This window comes from Danio aesculapii, chromosome 13 (assembly GCF_903798145.1).
Source record: "Danio aesculapii chromosome 13, fDanAes4.1, whole genome shotgun sequence".
In the NCBI taxonomy this organism is placed as follows: domain Eukaryota; kingdom Metazoa; phylum Chordata; class Actinopteri; order Cypriniformes; family Danionidae; genus Danio; species Danio aesculapii.
Window position 1 is genome coordinate 20,832,767 of NC_079447.1, and position 23,433 is coordinate 20,856,199.

Below are 23,433 nucleotides of genomic sequence, written 5' to 3' on the forward strand. Positions count from 1 at the left end.
GTATGTAAAAAAAGCCAGTGATGAGTTGTTTTTAAAAGATGGAATATTTTTATATTTGTTGGATATTACTTTTTATTTGGTGTGTATCATAGTACTATAATTTCTGTACATTTTCTTGTTTCACAAAAGAAATATCAGATTTGGAAATGAGTTGTCAGTATGCCAATCGTACTTTCCACACAAACGTATATGGATTTGAAACAGATTAGCTTAATGCCAACCTATGACCTCATTTGCCACCCATGAACAATGTCTACTTTGACCCAAAAACACTTATTATTATTAGTATTAGCTGAGGCCTGGATGTTTTCTGTTCTCTGATTATTGTTCATATAAAGGTGCTAAGAAACTTAAATGCATGTACAGTTTCCAACAGGTGCTTTAAAAGGTGGACCAAACAGCCTGGGCCATCTCAGATGTAACTAATGTATTTAAAGTCCACATGAACCGGAAGCTGTGACCTTTTTTTTCCTCCTACTGTGACGCAGTTCCAAGAGAAACAAAATATTAAATGAGAAAACAGTGGGCGCGGCTTGTTTTTTCTACTGCGAGCTGAATGGCTGTAGTAAAGTAGGCATTTCATTTAGAAAAACTAGGAGAAATGGGTTTTAAAAGAGTTATTATAACCTAAAGCCTAGTTCACACTACATGACTTTAAACATCGGCAAATCGCTGTGCCGTTCACACTACATGACTTGATTTTGTATCTCTTAATCACTGTGGTGTTCACACTTTGCGTCACTACATAAATGATCCACATAAAAGGGGTCACACACTACATGATCTGACAACAACTCGTTCCCCAACAGCTCAGGAAGGAGGCGTCAGAAAAAGCTGAACACTATTGATAATTATATTGAACACTATAATCAGCTGGTGTGCTGATTGCATCACTGACAGCGTTTCAAGCTTTCAAGGCAGCATTTAAAAACATCATCAGTCAGCTGATACATCAGCGGATCATTCGCTCATCTGCAATGTCCAAGTGGATAGATGTGGCTTTAACACTAGAACTACAGAGGCAATCAGAGAGTTTTTAATTTTTGTAATTTAATAACTCTTTGAAATAAAACTAACATTTCTAAAACACCTGACGTTTCCTAAATATCTGTGTATTTCTTTCTAACATTGTTATTGATGCTATTATTACTTACTAACATTAATATACATGTTATTATTATTTTTAATTACAAAACAGTAAAGAACTGAGCATTTAGTCTACTCACATATAGCCAACTCTTGTGTCTGTGTTAACACAGAATGAAGTGAGTGCATCGATGCCCATTCTGGCCAATCACAAACGTTTCTGTTGAGCTTCTGAGCACAATGGCCATTAAGCTCATGCTGATATGCTCTCTCATTGGCTGCAGCTCATCACTACATCTGACCGCATGTGGGGTCGAGTCGGCCGACTGCTCTGGAATATTCAGCATGCTAGATATTGGATTTTCGTCTGCGAGTTGTTGGCGACACATCAGCGAGCCTCTTTGATGCGTTGTTCAGTAGTTCACACATAAAGACTGGTGAGCGCTGAGCACCCCCAGATTTTTTCCCGATCACAGCCCAATCTGTTGGCGAGCTCGTTAACATCCAAATCGGGCTTAAAATCCTGTAAAGTGAAATAGGCTTAACATAACCTCCTCCTCCTCGCCATTTCTGTTTGTTGTCAAAACTGACAGTTGGAGGGGCGTGTTTAACGCACTTAACCACGCCCCTCCAACTGCCAATACCTAAGACATAAGTAATCTGAGAATTTAACAAATAAAAACAGGAAGTGCATTTTCAGATTTCAGTTAAAGATTACAAGGGCAAACCATTCTTTTTTCTTAATGACACACACAGATTAATTGTTCGCCACAAAACTAGCAATGTGAGCTAACAAAATCATATAGTTAGTTTTGATTTCATTTGCACTTTAAAGCTCTACATAGACTTGCCCCGACCGATATATCTGAACTCTTAAGTTTGTATTCTCCCCAAAGATCTCTTAGGTCCTCAGCTCAGCTCCTGCTAAATGTTCCTGAATGGAAACTAAAGGAGACAGATCTTTCTCAGTCTATGCTCCAAAATGCATTACCATTAGAAATCACTAGCTTCACTTACATTAGGTGTTTTTAAAAAATCTGTCAAAACCTACCTCTTCTCTTTGTTTTACTTTTAAAATATCGTTTTTTTAGAACTTATATCTGTACAGATCTTTTAAAATCATGTTTATATTTTAGTTTATTGGACTACATACTGTCTTTTTCTCTAATTGTGTGTTATTTTGCCATGTCTGTGAAACACTTTAGTCAACATTCATGTTGTTTTGAGGTGCTATACAAATAAAGTTGACCTTGAGAATCTTGTTTTGTTATAAGCTGGAGATGAAACATTTCACTTTTAAAGCCGTGTTAAAACTGAAGTATTGTCAGATCGTTCTTTAGCATAGTAATCTGCGTGAGCCAGATTATCAAAAAAGAGGGTGATTTTTAAATAATGTATTTTACTTAGATCGCTGAAGAAGAGGCGAAAAAAAGAACGCGACCGCTGCGAGTGAAGAAGCTATATGTGCTCGCCGCCCTGCTGGTGGAGGACTTTCACACCCAGATCAAAAGCTCACAGCAAAGCAAAACCAAAGGCAAGAAATCAGAGGTACTTCAATTGTTCATATACTCATATAGGACTTTCTGTTTCCAAATGCTTTGCACTTGGTCAGTTTTTCTCAATAGGGTGGTTTGCAGCTGTAGCCTGACTCAGAGTCCGACAGCATCATGGGGGCAGGAAATAAGTTGTGATGAAGGGCTCATTTACAGCCTAGTGGTGGGTAATTTGTCTGTGTGTGATTTATTTCAGGCTACCAGTGCATTAGCAGGACTGTTAGAGGAAGATGAGTCGTCTTCAGACAGTCGTATCCTGGATGACGCCTGGCGTGGGGCAGAGGCCTATCATTTCTTCCTGCTTGCGCAAAGACAGCTGTACGATGGCAAGGTGGACGCGGCTATGAGGACAGGTGACGTATATGAAGCCTCAATGAACTGCCATAGCACACACACTTATTTGCGAAAGCATATGCTGGTTTAGTGTTATATGATGATTTTGCATGTCAGTCAGATGACAAGAGATGGTTTGTAGCATGCAGTCTGACATTTTTGATGATTCGTGTCCACTATACAAGATTTTTGATCCATTGAAGGTGTTATTTAGATTTTGTCCCAATTTGTGTATATTTGGATTATAATGCTGTTTCTAGCATTAATCAGTGACATATATACAGTTGAGGTCCGAATTATTAGCCTGTTAAATTATTAGCTCCTGTTAAATTAATTTTTTTTTACAGTTTTCCTCCAATTTCTATTTAATGGTTAGTTTCTGTTCAAATTCTGTTAGTTTTTTTAAACTAATTTCTAAACATAATAGTTTTAATAACTCATTTGTAACAACTGATTTCTTTTATCTTTGCCATGATGACAGTAAATAATATTTTACTAGTTATTTTGCAAGTCACTACTGTTTAATTTAAGGCTTTACTAGGTTAATTAGGTTACCTAGGCAAGTTAGGGTAACTAGGCAAGTCATTGTATAATAATGATTTGTTTTGTAGCCTTTAAAAAATACATATAGTTTAAGGATGCTAATAATAATAACGTTAAAATGTATGTTGTCTTTAAAAATGAAAGACTGCTTTTAGATTTTATTCTAGCTAAAAAAAAAAAAACAAAAAAAAAACAAGAGTTTCTTCAGGCGAAAAAAATATTATAGATACTTGAAAACAAACAAACAAAAAAATGACAGGAGGGCTAATCATTTTGACTTCACTGTATGTGTGTGTGTGTTTGTGTGTCTGTTCATTTAATAGAAATTTGTCTTTAAAAAAATCTCTATAGAAAGTCTTAAATGAACAATAAAATCACTCGTTGCAATAATTTTTGTGACAATATATGGCACAACAAAAAATTATATAATACAATAAGCCTAATTCCTAAGCAAATATTTATTAACTGATGCTGATTTCTCTATAGAAATGACAGAAATAGAAACTCATCATGAACTTTCAGATGCCATCTGTATTTTCTAATGGACTTTAATTTGGTTAAAAGCATCTAAGCTATCTCATGCACAACATAGTAGTCTATCTCTATCTTTATTCATTCATTCATTCATTCATTCATTCATTCATTCATTCATTCATTCATTCATTTATTCATTCATTTTCTTGTCGGCTTAGTCCCTCTATTAATCAGGGGTTGCCACAGCAGAATGAACCGCCAACATATCCAGCATAAATATTACACAGCAGATGCCCTTCCAGCCACAACCCAACACTGGGAAACATCCTTGCATTTACACACATCGACTATGGCCATTTTAGCTTACCCGATTCACCTATAGCGCATGTCTTTCTTTGGACTGTGGGGGGAAACCGGAGCACCCGGAAGAAAACCCATGCGAACAAGGGGAGAACACATGCAAACCCCACACAGAAATGCCAACTGACTCAGCCGAGGCTTGAACCAGCGACCCTCTTGTTGTAAGGCAACAGCGCTACCCACTGTGCCACCTTGATGCCTCTCTATCTTTATTTAATCATTATTTCCTAAAACATTTTTTTTACTATTAACTATATTAAAAATAAGGTTTATCATTGTATTTGTATATATGCATATCACTGGCGACATGGTGGCTTAGTGGTTAGCACTGTCACCTCACAGCAAGAAGGTCGCTGGTTTGAGTCCCAGCTGGGTCAGTTGGCATTTCTGTGTGGAGTTTGCATGTTCTCCCTGTGTTTGTGTGGGTTTGCTCTAGGTTTCCCCCACAGTCCAAAGACATGCTGTATAGGTGAATCGAATAAACTAAATTGGTCTTAGTGTATTTGTTTGGATGAGGGTGTATGGATGTTTCCCAGTACTGGGTTGCAGCTGGAAGGGCATCCGCTGTGGAAAACATATGCTGGATAAGTTGGTGGTTCATTCAGCTGTGGCGACCGCTGATGAATAAAGGAACTAAGCCAAAGGAAAATGAATGAATGAATGTGTATCACTTACTCTTCATATTTTGTTCTCCAGGCTTAAATAGATTTTTTAAAAAATATAATTAAGTTTATTTACCTATAAAGCACAAATAAACACAGCAATAGTTGACCACAGTGCCGAGTAAAAAGAATAAAATTAATAAATAAAATAAGCATAATAATAGATACAAAACGTAAATTTAACCAAAGTCCCTGTGTAAATTTACCCAAGTCCCTGTGTACCATATAAACATTTAATATTACTACTAATTATTTCTGCAGACCACAGTAATGATCCCCATATGGATATTGAGGGCTGTGTGTGTGTGTGTGTGTGTGTGTGTGTGTGCGCGTGTGTGCGTGTGTGCGTGCGCGTGTGTGCGCGTGTGTGTGTGTGTGTTTGAGTATGCATGCATGGTATGTCTGGTCTTGTCTGTAATAAAGTGTTAAATCGCTCACCTGAACAGAGAAAACAAACTCAAAGTCAAGTTTTTACAGCATTCGGTTCACATATACACCCTCACTAAAGTCGTTTGCTTACACGAAGGTCTAGACAAAACGTTTAAACCACAGCTTACATCATATTCAGGACCACCTGGAAAAGAGGTGTGCTTGCATGTGTCTGTGTGGGTCAATTTTTTTGTCTTCTGTGCTTTCTTTATATATATTAAAATTGTGCTTTTATTGCTTTATTAAAATGCAGAAATCAACATACAGTTGAAGTCAGAATTATTAGCCCCCCTTTGAATTTTTTTTTTTTTCCCGTTTTTTAAATATTTCCTAAATGATGTTTAACAGAGCAAGGACATTTTCACAGTATGTCTGATAATATTTTTCTTCTGGAGAAAGTCTTTTTATTACGTTTTATTTTGGCTAGAATAAAAGCAGTTTTTAGATTTTTAAAAAACCATTTTAAGGTCAAAATTATTAGCCCCTTTAAACTATATATTTTCTCTATAGTCTACAGAACAAACCAATGTTATACAATAACTTGCCTAATTACCATTTCCTGCTTAGTTAACCCAATTAACCTAGTTAAGCCTTTAAATGTCACCTTAAGCTGTATAGAAGTGTCTTGAAAAATATCTAGTCAAATATTATTTACTGTCATCATGGCAAAGATAAAATAAATCAGTTATTAGAAATGAGTTATATAAATCTATTATGTTTAGAAATGTGTTGAAAAAATCTTCTCATTTTAAACAGAAATTGGGGAAAAAAATAAACAGGGGGGCTAATAATTCTGACTTTAACTGTAAATAAGTACACCTCTCACAGATCATGTTTTTATATAAAAACTTTCTATAGGATGTTTTACAATAATATATGTATGCATATACATTAGATTAATCATGACCAAAGCCAAAACTGGAGCAAAACTGGAGCTTTTTCTAACAAAAAACATAATATCACGGTCCAAAAATTAGTACACCCAAATAAATTTGTTGATGGAAAAAATATGTACAATTTTAATAAACAGGAAAAACCATGAGAAACAATAAATAATATTATATTTACTTGAATTTTTGCAGTTTGTCTTTTTTGTTGTTGTTGTTGCTATAACTAATTTGAATTTAAATGTTTATTGATATAACTGTTAATACATTATAATTAATATAACTGTTAATAAAACAGTTTTGATATAAAAACACTGGAAATAACTGCCAATATTCACTGAGAAATTGATAAAAATATTATTTCATAATATATACAGCAGGGGAAATTTGTATTGAACACGTCATGTTTTTTCCTGGGATAATGTTTCTAAAGGAGCTTTTAACGTTGAATTAAACCAGATTTTGGTAAAAAACCCAAATAATGCAAACATAAAAATAAAAAACTGAAAAATTTGTTATGTGTAATAATAACAATGGAATGACAAGGAGAATATACTGAACTACTGAAATGTATTATACTTTATATAAAAGCCTTTTTTAATGATGGCAGCTTAAACACAACTCTCATGTGGAGAATGAAGTCACATGCGTTGCGCTGCTGGGATTTTTTTCAACAGTTTAAAAATGTTGGTAGTTCTGTGGGTCTCTCCTATCAAATCTGTCTTTTTATTGGATTCAAGTCAGGGGATTGGCTGGACCAATTTAGAGCTTGATTTTCTTTCTCTGAAAGCATTTGAGAGTTTCCTTGGCTGTGTTTTGTCTTGCTGAAATGTCCACCCTGGTTTCATCTTCATCATCCTGATAATGTAGATGTTGGACTGAAGCAGCTAATATTATTTTACAATGATGAAGGGCAGAGGGTTTCGAATTAACTGCTGAGAGATTTCAGCTGCTGTCTGGGCTTTCACTGCCTTTCTACACCTCCCTTTCTTCATGTGTTCAATACTTTTTCCCTGAGTCATTTCATTTTATGACACATAACTTCATTTGTAAGCTAATTAGATTTGTTTTCTTTGCATATATGTATTTCTTTGGTTGCTATCAATATCCAATGAAAATTTCAAGTCAATGGCACCTTTAGAAATATGTTTTCTGAGAAAAATGGTGACATGTTTAATACTTATTTTCCACGCTGTATATAGTTGGGGATGTACTGCAAATATTTGTCTGATTGTAAATAATTTTCATGTTATGACAGATAGCCAATAGAAGGCTTATACTTAAATCCTAAAATCATTGTTTAAACGCTACAAAACTGTAGTCATCACAGAATCACAATGCACTTAAAATGGATAAAACAGTGTTATTAGATTATACTTAAAACGATTAGCATTTGGTGTGCTTTAAATGCTTAATCATTGTTTCTCAAGTGTACAGCAATGCAGTAATGACTTATTTCTCTATTCCTAGCTCTCCATCTCCGCGATTATGAGGACATTATCCCTGCTGTGGAGATTTACTCTCTGTTAGCCATCTGCTCTTCTGCCAACTGCGCGTTTGGTACGTGCTCACGTGCCTTCATTAAGCTGGAGTCTCTGGAAACACTGACTCCAGATCAGAGGCAGCTTTATGAAGACCTGGCCTTGGAGATCTTCACCAAACACAGTCCCAGAGACACTCGGCAAAGCCAGCGAGACAGCCTTACTGAAGGGTAAGACAGCGGCGCAAAGACCAGATGTGCTGCATAACCGTACAACCACTAGAAACATTAACAGTAACTGAGGCGGATCTTGTGTTACAGCTGTGAGGTCACAGTGACGCAAGTGTAAAATAGTGTGAGATGAGTGGCGTGTGGATTACGAAGTGTATGACGTAGACGGATATTAGTGTGGGTGTGTCTGGTTTACATTTCCAGACCATTTCAATCATTACGTCAGTGTGCTGTAGTAAAACAGTGGGATGGTTAGTTAATGTCTGCTACTGTTAAAACATTTGGACAGTGGCGGTTCTAGACCAGAGTAACTGGGGGGCCGGGCAGAGGCCACTTGTACTTTTAGGGGGCACACTTTAACATACATCACAAACTACTTAAACAATTATTCGAAGTCATTTTTAATGCATCACTCTGCAGTCTTCATAAACATGCTAAGTTAAACTCAAAATAATCTTCCTTGTTAATTTGTTTGACAAGTTACTTTGTATTGAAGTAGGATTATACATTTTTAACATTCAAGTACATTAAGGCTCATTTTTGCACCTGTAAACTTTAACAGATACAGTTGAAGTCAATTTTTTTTGCCCTCCCGTTAATTTAAAATAATGTTTTCCAAGTGATCTTTAACAAACCAAGGATATTTTCACAGTATCTCATATAAAACAAAAATAATTCTTCTGGAGTCATAATAAATCTTATTTCTTATAGTTTGTCTTAAATAAAATCAGTTTTAAATAATAAAAAAAAAAACTATTTTAAGATCAGTGTTATTATCCTCCTTAGGAAATATTTATAGTTTTTGATCGTTTACACCGTAAACCAGTTATTCAATAACTTGACTAATTATTCTAACTTTCCTAGTTAACCTAGTTAAGTCTTTAAATTACACTTTAATCTGAAAACAACTACAGTTTCAATCAGAATTAATAAACTCCCTGTATTATTAGCCCCCCTGTTTTTTTTCCCCATAGTTTCTGCTTAACGGAGAGATTGTTTTTAACACTTTTCTAAACATAATAGTTTTAATAACTCATTTTAATAACTGATTTATTTTATCTTTGCCATTATGACAGTAAATAATATTTGACTAGGTATTTTTCAAGACACTTCTATACAGCTTTAAGTGACATTTAACTAGGTTCATTAGGTTATGTTAGGGTAATTAGGCAAGTTATTGTATAATGATGGTTTGTTCTGTAGACAATCGAAAAAAATATATAGCTTAAAGGGGCTAATAATTTTGACCTTAAAATGTTTTTTTAAAAATTAAAAACTTCTTTTATTCTAGCCAAAATAAAACAAATATGACTTTCTCCAGAAGAAAAAATATTATCAGACGTACTGTGAAAATTTCCTTGCTTTGTTAAACATCCTCTGGGAATTTTTTTTTTTTTAATTCAAAGCGGGAAAATATTGCTGATATCAACTGTATTTTGCAAAATAACTAGTCAAATATTACAGCCATAACAGCCACTGCATTCGGAGTGTGTTTTCCTTCTTACAGCATTACTTACCAAGTGTTTATTTGAATGTTCAGCATCATTATTACAGTCTTCAGATCACTTAATCTTTGAGAAGTCAGTCTAATATGCTGATTTTCTTGTAGTGTTTTTTTTATTTGATTGTTGAAAAATTTGGCAATTATAATATTTATTTTATGTCTGTATTTTATTTTATAGCTTATTGATTACATTTTTTGCAATGTTAAATCTTATAAAGAAGGGAACCACCACTCATCACACACATTTACATGATAAAGTTATTCTAGGAATTACATCTAAAGGCCATGTTTTACTTGTTTATGTTTGCGACAAGCTTTTGTTCTCATTTTAGCTGTGTATGATTAGAAACAGAGTAATAATTCCAAAATAATTCTTTATTTTATTCATATTTACCTTTAGCTGGGTTCAAATTAAGCCTAAATAATTAATCATTATTAATATAATTAATAATTAATAATGTTTAATTATTTAGTAATTAAGTAATAAAATGCTACTTAAAGGGTTAGTTCATGCAAAAATGAAAATTCTGTTATTAAGTCCTTACTCTTGTGCCATTCTAAACTGTTCATCATCTTAACACAAATTAAGAGATTTTAATTGAAATCTGAGAGCTCCCTCAAGATGAACAAAGGTCTTAGTTAATTGAAGCAACATGAGAGTGAGTAATAAATGAAAGAGTTTTCACTTTTGGATGAACTAACCCTTTCAACCACCAATTAGGAATCAGCACATAACATACAGTATAAGTGAATATGAGAAATAACTCTTAGGTATGTTAAACTAATATTCTCTCATGCATTGTGTCTTGATGATTGACTTTCTCTTCATTTGTCTTTTACTCTCTCTATTGCTGTCTTTCTCAGGCCAGAGGGCAAGTTGCCTACCTGTATAGTCACTGGAAGAGTGATTTCGGAGTACCAGTTCTGGATGTGCAGTGTGTGTAAACACTGTGCTCTGGAGCAGGAGATCACACAACAAAACTTCTGTCCCCTCTGTCACTCCACAGTGGGATAATATTTTCCAGTCGCATTCCCAAACTCAGCTCTCGCTCCATCAAATGTCAGTCTTTTGATGTACTGTAGGATACAAACTCTGTCTTTGGGTCAGAAGGGATAAAAGGTTATTTGGATTGTCAAACAAATGAACATATTTTTATACTTTTCATATATTTATGTATGTAATAAAATTGCATTAACCTGACATAATATTTAACACCGTTTTAGCTGAAAATCATTTGTGAAGTAAATTGTCAGTCATCTCTATTTGAGTTTTCTACTCATTGCAAAGTTTAAAACTAATTATTTGGATAATGTAATGCCATGTGTGTTTGTCGTATTTAGTTGAAAATGAAGACAAAAAAAGACTATCTGTATCTTGTTATTCCTGCCAACAACAGAACAATTAAACTACAGAACAATTTGCTTTATAATCTAAAATACATTTTGTCACATTTATGAATGTTGTAAAAAATACATTTAATCTTTCAGACTTTCTGGTTTGACATATTCAGTTTTTTTATTTATTATTAATAATCTTGTCGTATGTCACGCAAGGCTGTCCTCTACAGGCGGTTTCGAGGGCTGACGCTTCTGACAGAATGTTTTGTTACTTGTTGAATAGGCTTGTATTTATTGGTTTGTCTCAAACGTCGTTGTCTTTGTTGGACAACAACTCTAGTTTGTTTTTCCTTTTTACGCAAGTGGACTAATTTGTTATTAACGTACATAACACATTTTAAACCTGAGTAGCATTACAGCGGCGTCTGCATGTGCCGTTTCCGCCCTCTAGAGGGCATCGTAAGTCAATTCCTCTCTGCACGTGCGACAGGTGCTGCTCGAGGGAGAGAAACACCTGCTTTAAAAGTGCACGCATTGACAACTCGCTGTTTATTAGGTACACTTACTTCACACAATCTTAAAAGTAACTGAAATATATTGTTGATGTTGTTATTTTTGTCTGTAAAATATTTAAAAATATCATAATTACATTACACATTTCATGCTAATAAAACGAGTCCGATTTTACCTCAAACTTTTATTTTCACAACATTCAGCCGCCCTCTGTAGCTTTTCTCAGCAGTAACTCAAGGGATCTTTAATCTCAGTCCTTTATTAGTTTTCTAATCCTTTAACTACCCTTCACGGGTGGTCGTAGTATCTGTACCCTTGCTTTCAACCCTCTGCCCTCTTATTATATTGTCTCTCTGTCTTTGTCCCTCTCGTTTCACCTCTGACGCTTCAGGGGAAAAAGCCGCACCGTGGAGCTTGAGAGGCACGTCCTCAAACGCAAAGCGCAAGCGCGCACCAGTTGCCACGGGCCAGTGACGCACGGACGCGCAGCTGCCCCGAGGCAGAGCGAGTGCATTAGCGGCACACTTTGTGCCAAGTGTCCCACCCGACACAGTGCGCAGTGGGACATGGGGCAAATACTGCGAACGAGCGCACACCGGACACGGGTTTATCAAGGAAGGCACTGGAGGATGGCGATATCCACACCGAATGTCTTTGCTGTGCACTGATGCCATCACAACATAAGGAGGTAAATGTGATATTTCTTCTGTGTAGTTTGGATTGCACGATGTTGTTGTTGAACTTAACTTTGGTGCTGTCCTTGGTGCTGGAGTTCGTCAAGACAGAGCGCACGCGCTATTAGCTACAGTCTTCAAGAAACTTTTGAACAATTGCGTGTTTTAGTGATTCAGACATTTGATTGTTGTGCTCAAATTTAGCAGTTTGATATTATGAGGTTGCTTTATAAGTTATTTCTTTTTTACCGTTATTTAATTATTGTTTTCTGTACATCCTGAGGTCCATAACTGAACCACGCAGAAGATATGAAGTTCATAATCTAATTCAAAATGAACAATAAATGTGCATTTTATAAGGTAAATATCTTGCAGAAGCAACATTTAAGTGTATGCTATATTAATATAATTTATATCATTTCACTCTTTGTACATGCTTTTATTCATACTGAAACACTTTTACTAGTGAAATGTTTTTTAAACACTAAAATGTTTTAAAATGAATGTTTGATTGTTTGTTTTGTGCAAATTGCTAAAATTATATAGTTTGGATTCAAAAACCATACAGTGTTCAGCATAATTGAGTACACCCCATTTTAAAAATGAATAATGTTATCCATTTCTCAGTGAATATAGGCAATGTATTTTGGTGCATTTAAACAAAACAGATTTATTAAACAGATATATTTATTATAATAATACTTAAGTCGCCAAACATATTTAGAAATTGAAAGATAAGACAATTAAATTCAAGCAAATTATTGCAAAAAAAAAAAAGATAAAAATAAATAAAATAAAACCCACAAAATTTCAACTACATTAAAAAAATTTTTTTTTGCTTCTTGATTTTTCCTCTTTTTAAAAAATTTGTATTTAATATTTTTCTATAACATATAAATTAGGCTGTACTTTGACTGTACGTTATTTTGTTAGATATGCTCCAGATTTGGCTTCAGTACTTACTAATCTACTTTATATGCACAAATATAATATTGCAGAGCTTCCTATATAAATATGAATTTAACAGAGAGATTTGTGAGGGGTGTACTCATATTTGCTGAGCAGGGTATGTTATTTCACTCATACTGTTGTTGGCAATATATTGACAAATAATAATAATAAAGGGCCTACAATTTTATAAGAATAATAAGGGCATCATTTTCTCTAGTGGTCTCAGACTTTTAGAACCCAGTGTGAAAGTTTCATCATTTCAGAATAAGAATTACCATTTTCTAACCCTTACAAAATCACAGCATGTCAAACTGCAATCACAACTGTCAAGACTTTGCTGAATGTCCTGAATTTCAGACGTGAATTTGAAGCTGAAGTGCTCAGCACTGCTGGAAAAGAAAGTCAGAGTTAGTGTTAAAATGCTCATAATGATCACTGAGGTTTTGTTTACGACACTGTACAAATCAATATCCATTAGCAGCTATAAAGGCTGATTTAGGCTCCAGAATGCTTTTATCCCATCACAGTTGTTACAGTTAGATGCAGAATATAATAGATTAGCTGTCTGTCTGCATATCTAAATCTGATTAAGTTTTTGTCTGGTCATACAATTGAAGACGTAATAAAGATGATTTTTTTTTCAATGGCAACAGGTCAGCTTTTAAAGTTCTTAAAGTGCTAATCAGACTTCTCATTTTCCTTCGTTGTAGGCATGGAGCCATAGCTGATCACTCACATTCTCTCTCTCCAAACCTGCTTAGCCCAACAGTCCCAATTATTCCTTCATGTTCTGGCATCCATCATGGTGTACGGGCAGTTCCTGCACCACCGAGGCCCCGAGGAGAGCTTCATCAACCTCAACGTCGGTGGTTTTAAGCAGCAAGTGGAACGGGTGGTCCTCCAACGCTTCCCCCACACGCGACTAGCTCGACTGCTCTACTGCAGCTCAGAGGCCGCTATTCTCCAACTATGTGACGACTACGCTGCAGCCGACCGAGAGTATTACTTCGACCGCAATCCATGCTTTTTCCGCTACGTGCTGAACTTCTACCACACCGGAAAGATCCACTTGATGGAAGAGCTGTGCGTTTTTAGCTTTAGCCAGGAGTTGGAATACTGGGGTATCAAGGAGCTTCACCTGGACACTTGCTGCAGCAACCGATTTCAGGAACAGAAAGAGTACATGGGAGATCGTGACTGGGGGAATGAGGATGACCCTCAGAACCAGCTGCAGGACAGCTTAGACTCATCCATGGAGGAACTGTCAGCATTTGACAAAGACTTGGAGAAGTTTGAGGGCACCTGGTGCGCAGAAAAACGCAAGGAGCTCTGGCTGCGGCTGGAAAACCCTGGATACTCACGCTCTGCGAAAATTCTGGCGGTGTTTTCGCTGAGTGTGGTACTGATAAGTATCATCGCCATGTGCATTCATAGCATGCCTGAATTCCACCAGAAGGACGCCAATGAGAAAGAGGTGGAGAACCCGGTGTTGGATGTGTTTGAGACTTTCTGCGTTCTCTGGTTCTCCCTTGAATTCATCGTACGATTAGTTGTCACGCCGTGCTTGCGCAAATTCATATGCAATGCGTTAAACATAATTGACTTTGCTTCTATCGTTCCATTTTACGCCACGCTGGCGTTCGAAAAAGTGGACCCTGAGGAAAGCGAGGAGCTTGAGAATGTGGGAAGGGTCGTGCAGATCCTGCGTCTCATGCGGATCTTTCGCATCCTCAAACTCGCGCGCCATTCAGTCGGGTTGCGTTCTCTCGGGGCGACTCTCCGACACAGCTATCACGAGGTCGGACTCCTCATCCTCTTCCTCTCCGTGGGAATCTCCATTTTCTCAGTTCTTATTTATTTTGTGGAGAGGGAAGACCAAGAGTCGGAGCTGCAGACTATTCCGGTGGGCTGGTGGTGGGCGACGATAAGCATGACCACAGTGGGATACGGTGACACGTATCCAATCACGCTTCCTGGGAAGCTCATTGCCACATTGTGCATCATTTGCGGCCTGCTTGTAGTCGCCCTTCCCATCACCATCATCTTTAACAAGTTCTCCAAATACTACCAGAGACAAAAAGCCCTGGTGGAGTCTGACCAGCTCCAGTCAGAGGACGAAAAACAGCCAGATCTCAGCATGCCTTTTCTTCATATAGCAGACCTCTATAGCCAAAAGATGAACTCTCTGGCACACAGCGCATCCTCCAGGAGTAGCGAGGGAGACGCCACTGATGCTTCCAGTATTGCGGATGTTGAATTCGTCTGCTCTGCTGGAGAGCCACAAGCCAACAATGTGACATAAACGCGAAGATGCACAACCTCAAATGAAGGAACAAGAATCTGCAGCACATATTGAGGAAACCATAAGACTCTTGTTTCTTATCGAGTGAGTCCTGGACCTTTAATCAGCAGCACTTTTTCTCTTTAGTTCTCAGGGTTAAAAATGTCTCAAGCTTTCTGTTATTTATATGAATCAAAACCTGTTATGGAAACCATCTTAAAGAAATAGTTCACCCAAACACTACGATTCTGTCATCATTTGCTCACTTTCCTCTTGTTCCAAACCTGTTTGAGTTCTGAACACAAAATAATATATTTTTGAAGAACGCTTGAAACCTTCAGCCATTGACTTTCATAGTATTTTTTTCCTGCTATTGATGTCAATGGCTACCAGATGACTACCACACTGTAAAACCTGACAGTCAACTTTATCAAATGAAATGAGTGTAGTTAACTCAAAATTGACTGAAAGTTAATTCTACTCATTTGAAAAGAGTTTTGAACTCGGTGTTGAAGGTAATGAGTTAATTAAATACATCATAACTTCAACTTAAATGGAGTAAGATCACAGTGCTCATGTAGAGTAGTTTTTGAACTCAAATGGTTTGTAGCAGTCGGTTTCCTCAAATGGTTTGAGTTGCCTTAACTTATTGGGTTTTACAGTACTCAGTTGATTTGAGTTCTCCTCATTTATTAGGTTTTACTTTGCTCAAATTGCTTTGTTTACTCAAATGGATTAAGTTCACAGTACTCATTAGCATTAGTTTTTGAACTTAAATGGTTTGTTGCAATCGGTTTCCTCAAATGGTTTGAGTTACCTTAACCTCTTAAGGCCCAAGGTGTTTTTTTACATGCATTTTTTATTTCTCTTTGCTATTTATGCTTATTGGAACCTAATTAGAATAAAAATCTAAGGACCATCTTTTGATATGATGTACTTTTAGAGATAAATGATGTCCATACATGTGGACTCATGGTCCAAATTTACATAAAACACTTGTTCCTGAATGTTTTTTAATGCATATTAAAAACATTAATGCATAGACATTTTTTTATTTGCTTTAACTATCAGAGAGTAAAAACATTTTTTTCCCCATTTTGGACATTTCATATGCTGCAAAACAGTTGCAGGATGACACTGTATGTCTGTAACAAAATATAAAACATTCAAAGTATTTTAAATAGCCATTTAAGAGCTAAAATGTGCTGTTCACCTATGTGGACACTGAAGCCCTAGGAGGTTATCTTTTTGGGGGGTTTACAGTGCATGGACATTCCTCAAAATGAATCTCATAAAGGCTTGAAACCACTGAAAGTGAGTAAATAGTGAGTTAGTTGTCATTTTTGGGGTAAACTATCCCTTTAACAACAGGCCAGTGCTAGCAGATGCTCTATATCTACAGTAGCTAATAGCACTGATTGACGGGTGTTTTTTTTAATCCTTTAGACAAGCTGTTCATTTAATTAAGTCATTTTGCAGTGCCTGTGGGGAAAAGAACTATGCGTAAATGTTTTATAGACAATGACAGCATCTAAAATGCTGGACTTCAGATGGCATGTTGGTGTACTCCATCCTCCCTAATGTGTCCATCAGAGAGGGGAGGATGGAAAGATTGCATGCATATTTCAACGAGAACGACGAGAGGCCGCAAGAGAAAGAAGGAGATGAAAAAAGCAGGGAAGAGATGTTACCATTGAATAAAAGTGTTGATGTACAGCATATTTGAGTCTCTGCTCTTCATTATGCAATCACTGCATGGGTCTGGAAGGAGATCTTAAAAGTATAATCCACCCAGAAATTACATCAGGCTGCAAAAATGAATTTAAAGGGACAGTTCACCTTCAAATTTTAATTTGCTATTAATTTACTCATCCTCAGGCCATTCGAACCATCCTTTTTTATTCTTTAGAACATTAGGGAAGATTTGTAGCTGAAACTGTGGTCCTTTGTGATTCATGAAAGTCTAGTCAGTGGCTGCTGGCTCTTTGAGTCTAAATTAAATTATTACCCGTGACTCCTGTTCATACATTAAGGTCTCACAGAGTGCAGAGATTATTATTATTTTTAACAACATTACTAGTTTAATTTACAGCCTTTGTCAATAGTCCTAAATCATTGTATAGTGACACAAGCTCAGGACTTTGCAGAGGCTGTGGATTAATGTAACAATGTTGTGATTCAGTTTTTTGCCCTGACCAATCATTTGCCTTCATAAGACCTCAGTGTTTATGAGTCACCAAGTGCCACAGTTTCAGCTGTTCTACTGAAGAAAAAAGTCACCTAAAGGTGTGTAAATAAACAGCAAATTAAACATTTTGAAGTAATTTATCCCTGTAACCTCTTAAAGTCAAGTGCTATTTTGGGGTTTCTGCCTTGATTTTGCCTACCCAAGTTCAAAAGCTTCCCAAATCCACATGCAGAAGTGTAAATGCAAAAGTTTGGTATCATTTTAAAGAAAGCCCTTTGAATTTTTATAAAACACTGTTAAAAGGGATTAAAATAATTGTATATGTTGTCTGTGTTACAATAAACCCCTCCAAAAAGAGGTGTTTTTTTTTGTAAACTCAAATTTCAAAGTGTACCTTTTAGGTTCTGTGTGGTCTAGGTTGCTGTAACTAATTTTGGTGGTCCCTGCACATGTCAGTAATCAGAAAAAAATCTATGCAAAAGTTATTCTATTCCAACTGATGAGTGAACGGAACCACTTATGGGGGTATTGGGTCAATACAGACCTTTAAAATTTAAAGAATGCAGAAATAAATGACATCACAGACCTGGTACCAGGTATGCAGAGCTTAATAAACATCAAAAAGTGCAACAAAAGTAGCATTTATGACTAGTGCACTTACTCACTTTCCTTGGGCTTATTCCCTGCTTTATCAAAGGTCGCCACAGTGGAATGAACCAGTTCTTTACTTTGGCATACTGTATGTTTTCAGAGTAAAACCACAAGTATTGGTAAACACATTTATTCTCCCATTCACACACTATAGCCCATTTAGTTTCTCCAATTCACCTATACTGCATGTCTTTGGACAGTGGGGGAAACCAGAACACCTGGAGGAAACCCAAACGAACAGATGCCTTGGAAAAACATGCAAACTCCACACAGACAGGTCTCCTGCAGCCAGGACTCCAACCAGTGACCTTCTTGCTGTGAGGTGACTGTGCTAACCACTGAGCCACCAGGTAGTCCACATAATTTTTTGAAAATCTGTTGACAACCTCTGCATAACTCATCAGTCTTTTTACTATACAAACCAGTCTAAATTCTTCTAAATTACAAATTAAAGTTTGACACAACAATTTGATCTAACTCTTGAGTGACTCAACATTTCAGAAAAGACCTGCAAGAATATTCCTCAAATATTGGTAACACTTTACAATAACAGAACATATAATGTACCATTTAAAGTAATTGAACAGCTCTTCATTATAACATAAATGATAATGTAATTTAAATATAAACAATGAGTTAAGGTATGCGTTAGTTAAATAAGTAAAGTCATGACATAATATTGGTTACATTTAGCTTAAACTAAAGTGTTAATTAATACAATAATTAACATTTTAGTTTAAGCTAAATGTAACCAATATGAACTCATGACTTAGCTTTATGTCATGACTTTAATTGGAGGGGCACATTAGCATTAACTCATTCTTAACTACTCATGAACTGTTGTATTTAAACTCTCCATTTTGATGTAGATAGAAGACCTTTGAATAGTTTTTTCAATGTAAACACACACTAGATGTACATGCATAACTGTTACTTTTAAAAACAGGGGTATTTAGGAATGAGTTAATGATACCCACATAGCAAAATTTCTCTGGCCCAGCTTTGGCTCACACAATCAGGTTTTGCTTGGCCCACATGCCGCAGTGAATTACGCTACATGACTAGACCAAGCCTGGCTTCTAGGCAAGGGCCAAACATGAACCATATCTGGGTCAAGTCTCAGCCAAGTTAATAACTCATAACTGGGCCTGAACTGGACCAGATAGGTTGGGGTGTCACGATTGCAATGAAATTGATAAACCATGAAGTATTGCGCTTTAGGCACACTATGGGCGTGCTTTTTCTCAAAGCGACCTCATTGGTAGAATTTTTGTCAAGACAGGCCAAATTTACGTGACCCACATATCAATTTTTAACATCTGGGCCAAATACTACATTTTACATCTGGCCCAAATCTTTAAAGACAGTGCCACCTCTGCCAAACCCGGGCTGTGCTTGGCCCAAATGCTGTGTGCCAGTGCCGGATGAATGGCTGCTGTGCCAGCTTAATGCCAGATCTGGGCCAGAAATCTTTGCCACCTGGGTAATGTTCAGGTAAAGCAATAAAGATCACGTAGTTACATTATCTACTTAAAAATACATTCATTAACAAACATGTACTAACAAGTAATTAAGGTATTCACACATGAACTCATGACAAGTTAATAAACTTAAGCTCATCCCTTAACATTAGGTTATAATGAAGTAACATTTAATTTACATATTATAGTAGTACATCATTATCAATATCTTCTCTTGAGTTCAACAGAAGAAAGTAAGTCAAACATGTTTGGAACAAGTGAAGGCTGAGAAGACAATGCCAGAATTTTTAGTCTTGGGTGAACTATCCCTTTAATATTTTTAATCAACTGCTTATTTTCTGACCTTCTAATGAGCAGTTCTTAATGCATTATTGCTTTAGTGCGTTATCAATAATCCCTTATGACAGCAAGTTCACCTGTCCTCTGCACAGAGGGAACGTGTTCCCTCTCCATTGTTCTGTCTCTCATTTTTTAGAGTGACTTATGTCAGTAGGCTGTATTAGAGGCAGGATGAGAGATCCAAATGTTAGGGCTGTCTGCCACGGAGGATGTATTACTGCTGAAACGGCATCCGTTTGGCAAGTGGCTTTAACTTGGATAGATCGGCCTCTGTTTGAGACGTGGCCATTGATCAATGTGTCACGCTTGTGTGCTCAAGTGTTTAAGGGCTGACCTGAATGCCTCATGACTTACACCAATGCTGCAGCTGACCCTTTTCAGCTCCAGCAAACTCTGAGTATTGGTTATTAAAACAATGGGGAACTTGAAAAATGCATTTTACTTACATTTAAGCTGGCGTCTTTAGATTTTGTGTGGTTGTGAGTTCTTCAAAATACAGAAAGTTGCTTTTTATTATTTGCTAGTAGGCAGAAAGAAACCATTAAAGAACTAATTTACTTTTAAGGATTGATTCTATATTATGTTGTGTACAATGGCGTCAAGACTCCTCTCCCTCCGCTTATCCCGAAATATGAGGCCACCACAGAGAGTCACATTTCTTGTTCAAACATTAGATTTTGAACAGCTTGCACAAATCTAAGCATCTTGTTTGCAAAAATATATATGCAATCCCAGCACTGTTCCTCTCATATTATCAATGCTCTGCTCTGCTAAAATATGAGCTGGTGGTTTAGGATGTGGGTTTTAACCCAAGGGAAAGCAAAACCCACAAAGTGGTGAGTTCCCACTTCGCTATGAGTACAGCACTTAAGATTGAAGCACTTCAGATTTGAGGTGTACTGTTTATGCATCATTGCTGGCTTCAGACAGAATCGAAAAAAATTAATTAAAAAAATCTTAATTTTCTATTTGAAAGAACTTTGGCGTTGGTGTTTGTTCTTTAAGAAAATGAGTACTCAGCAAGAATGCAATTTATTGATTGTGTATAATAATAAATGGTGTACACTATCTGACAAAAGTCTTGTCATCAATTCCAGTTGTAAGCGCAACAAATAATAACTTCTAGTAGATCATTTGGAAAAGTGGCAGAAGGTAGATTTTTCTGATGAATCATCTGTTGAACTGCATTCCAATCATCACAAATACTACAGAAGACCTATTGGAACCAGCATGGACCCAAGATTCTTACAGAAATCAGTCAAGTTTGGTGAAGGAAAAATCATGGTTTGGTGTTGCATTCAGTATGGGGGCATGCAAGAGATCTGCAGAGTGGATAGCAACATCAACAGCCTGAGGTATCAAGACATTTGTGCTAGACATAAACATTATTGAGCATGTCTGGCGTAAGATGAAGGAGGAGGCATTGAAGATGAATCCACAGATTTCTGATGAACTCTGGAAGTCCTGCAAGAAAGCTTTCCTTGCCATTCCAGATGACTTTATTAATAAGTTATTTGAGTCATAGCAGAGATGTATGGATGCAGTCCTCCAAGCACATGGAGTCATACACAATATTAATTCTTTTTCCACTGCAGCATTGACTTTATATTCTATACTGTACATTATTTCTGTTACGTGACAAGACCCTTGTCTAAGCAAAGTCAGACTTTACTGTCCTAATTATTCATTCATTCATTCATTCATTCATTATCTTTTTGGCTTAGTCCCTTTATTAATCTGGGGTCGCCACAGCGGAATGAACCACCAACTTATCCAACATATGTTTTACACAGCAGATGGCCTTTCAGCCACAAACCATCTCTGGGAAACAACCATACACACTCATACACACTCATACACTACGGACAATATAGCTTACCCAATTCACCTGCAACGCATGTCTTTGGACTGTGGGGGAAACCGGAGCACCCGGAGGAAACCCACGTGAACACGGGGAGAACATGCAAACTCCACACAGAAACACCAACTGACCCAGCCAAGACTCAAACCAGCGACCTTCTTGCTCTGAGGCGACAGCACTACCTACTGAGCAACCGTGTCGCCCCCTGTCCTAATTAAATAAATAAAAATCAAGGCATTTTATTTTGGTAAAATAAGCATAATGTAGAGGCCTTTGCCTTTCATATAAGCCACTTCTGATACCAAATGATCAACTAGAAGTCTAGTTATTATTTGTTGTTCCTAAAACTTGAATAGGCGACAAGACTTTTATCAGGGAGTGTATTATGGATAATTCACATTATGCTTCAATCTAATAAGAAACGACTTCAATGAACATCTACATGATATACAATCAAGGTGCATGCTGAAGTGACATTATCACATAAACAAAGCATTTTTATTTGACCGTTAACAAGGGTTTAAACATCAAATATATAAAAAAGCTTGTATCGTGTGTGTGTGTGTGTGTGTGTGTGTGTGTGTGTGTGTGTGTGTGTGTGTGTGTGTGTGCGTGTGCGTGTGTGTGTGTGTGTGTGTGTGTGCGCGCGCGCGTGTGCGCGCGTGTGTGTGTGCGTGTGTGCGTGTGTGTGTGTGTGTATGTGTGTGTGTGTGTATGCGTGTGTGTGTATAGCAGTCAAGCTTATTACCAGCACTGAGTAAAGAAGAATTTGAAACATTTCAAAAAAGGAAAAGAATTTGAGTTTTCTTGCAATTGCCAGTTTATATCTTGCATCCAGATGTTGCATTTAGCTTTTATATTTTTCATTAAGGGTGACAATAAGTGACAATCATTCATAAGTTGCTAGTAAAACAATGAAAAATTTTTCAGTTAAAGTTTTTTTTTAGACTAGGTCTGAATGACGCATCTGAATGATAGTTTAACAGGTGAGTCTGCAAGCACCTTCAGCTCCACATAAAGTCCTTTCACAAACAATTTGCCCCCTCCTCTACATGGGTCAGCACACACACACATTCTACTCACCAACATACATCTCTCTCTTCATTTCTCCCTCTCTCTTTCTGTCTCTTGATGTCCTTCTTTCCTCTCTTCCCTCACACATAGGAAATTGAATGGAATCGTCTGTCTGGCTGAAAATAGAGTAAAAAGCCTGTGAACAGAAGTGTTGCAAGCCTGGGGGAAACAGAAATGATTTTTTAAAGTGTTGAGCAGAAATAAATATCAGTGAACAAGACAACACTGTTTATGCTGAGCTCAAGTCAAAAACCATGAATGACCTTGTTTTTTTAACATCATTGTTAATTAGAAACTGCAAGTATAATATTGATAAAAACGAGTATATAATAGATTATAAACCTTATAATTGATTCATTTTTCATATCTATTGCGCTAAACTAAACCTAATAATTCGATAAATCTATGACATGACAGAATCAATACAGCTACCCTGAAAGCGACATTCGCAATCTCCTAGTTGATCAATGAAACTGGCAGGATGATGGCATTTGAACCTTGACTGTAGCTGTAAGTACTTCCAGCACACAACAGTCCTGT

At 36.7% G+C, this 23,433-nt stretch overlaps 2 protein-coding genes across 2 annotated transcripts in view; both read left to right on the forward strand.

Moving 5' to 3' along the window:
- wdr35 (WD repeat domain 35) overlaps nt 1-10,986 on the forward strand; it is a 34,381-nt gene extending 23,395 nt beyond the window's left edge. The window contains exons 26-29 of the mRNA XM_056470790.1: nt 2,494-2,634; nt 2,836-2,992; nt 7,798-8,038; nt 10,407-10,986. Of these exons, the coding sequence (XP_056326765.1) occupies nt 2,494-2,634; nt 2,836-2,992; nt 7,798-8,038; nt 10,407-10,557 (690 nt within the window). The 3' untranslated portion in view covers nt 10,558-10,986. The remainder of the gene's footprint in view (nt 1-2,493; nt 2,635-2,835; nt 2,993-7,797; nt 8,039-10,406) is intronic.
- An 890-nt stretch (nt 10,987-11,876) lies between these two features.
- Nucleotides 11,877-17,006, forward strand: kcns3a (potassium voltage-gated channel, delayed-rectifier, subfamily S, member 3a). Its single transcript, XM_056470791.1, has 2 exons — nt 11,877-12,081; nt 13,729-17,006. The coding sequence occupies exon 2, from the start codon at nt 13,821-13,823 to the stop codon at nt 15,318-15,320; it is 1,500 nt and encodes a 499-aa protein (XP_056326766.1). The 5' UTR covers nt 11,877-12,081; nt 13,729-13,820; the 3' UTR covers nt 15,321-17,006.
- Nucleotides 17,007-23,433: the final 6,427 nt, after the last annotated feature.

Excerpts from the sequence above, each read along its gene's own strand:
- kcns3a (XM_056470791.1), top strand. The coding sequence starts at position 13,821 with ATGGTGTACGGGCAGTTCCTGCACCACCGAGGCCCCGAGGAGAGCTTC.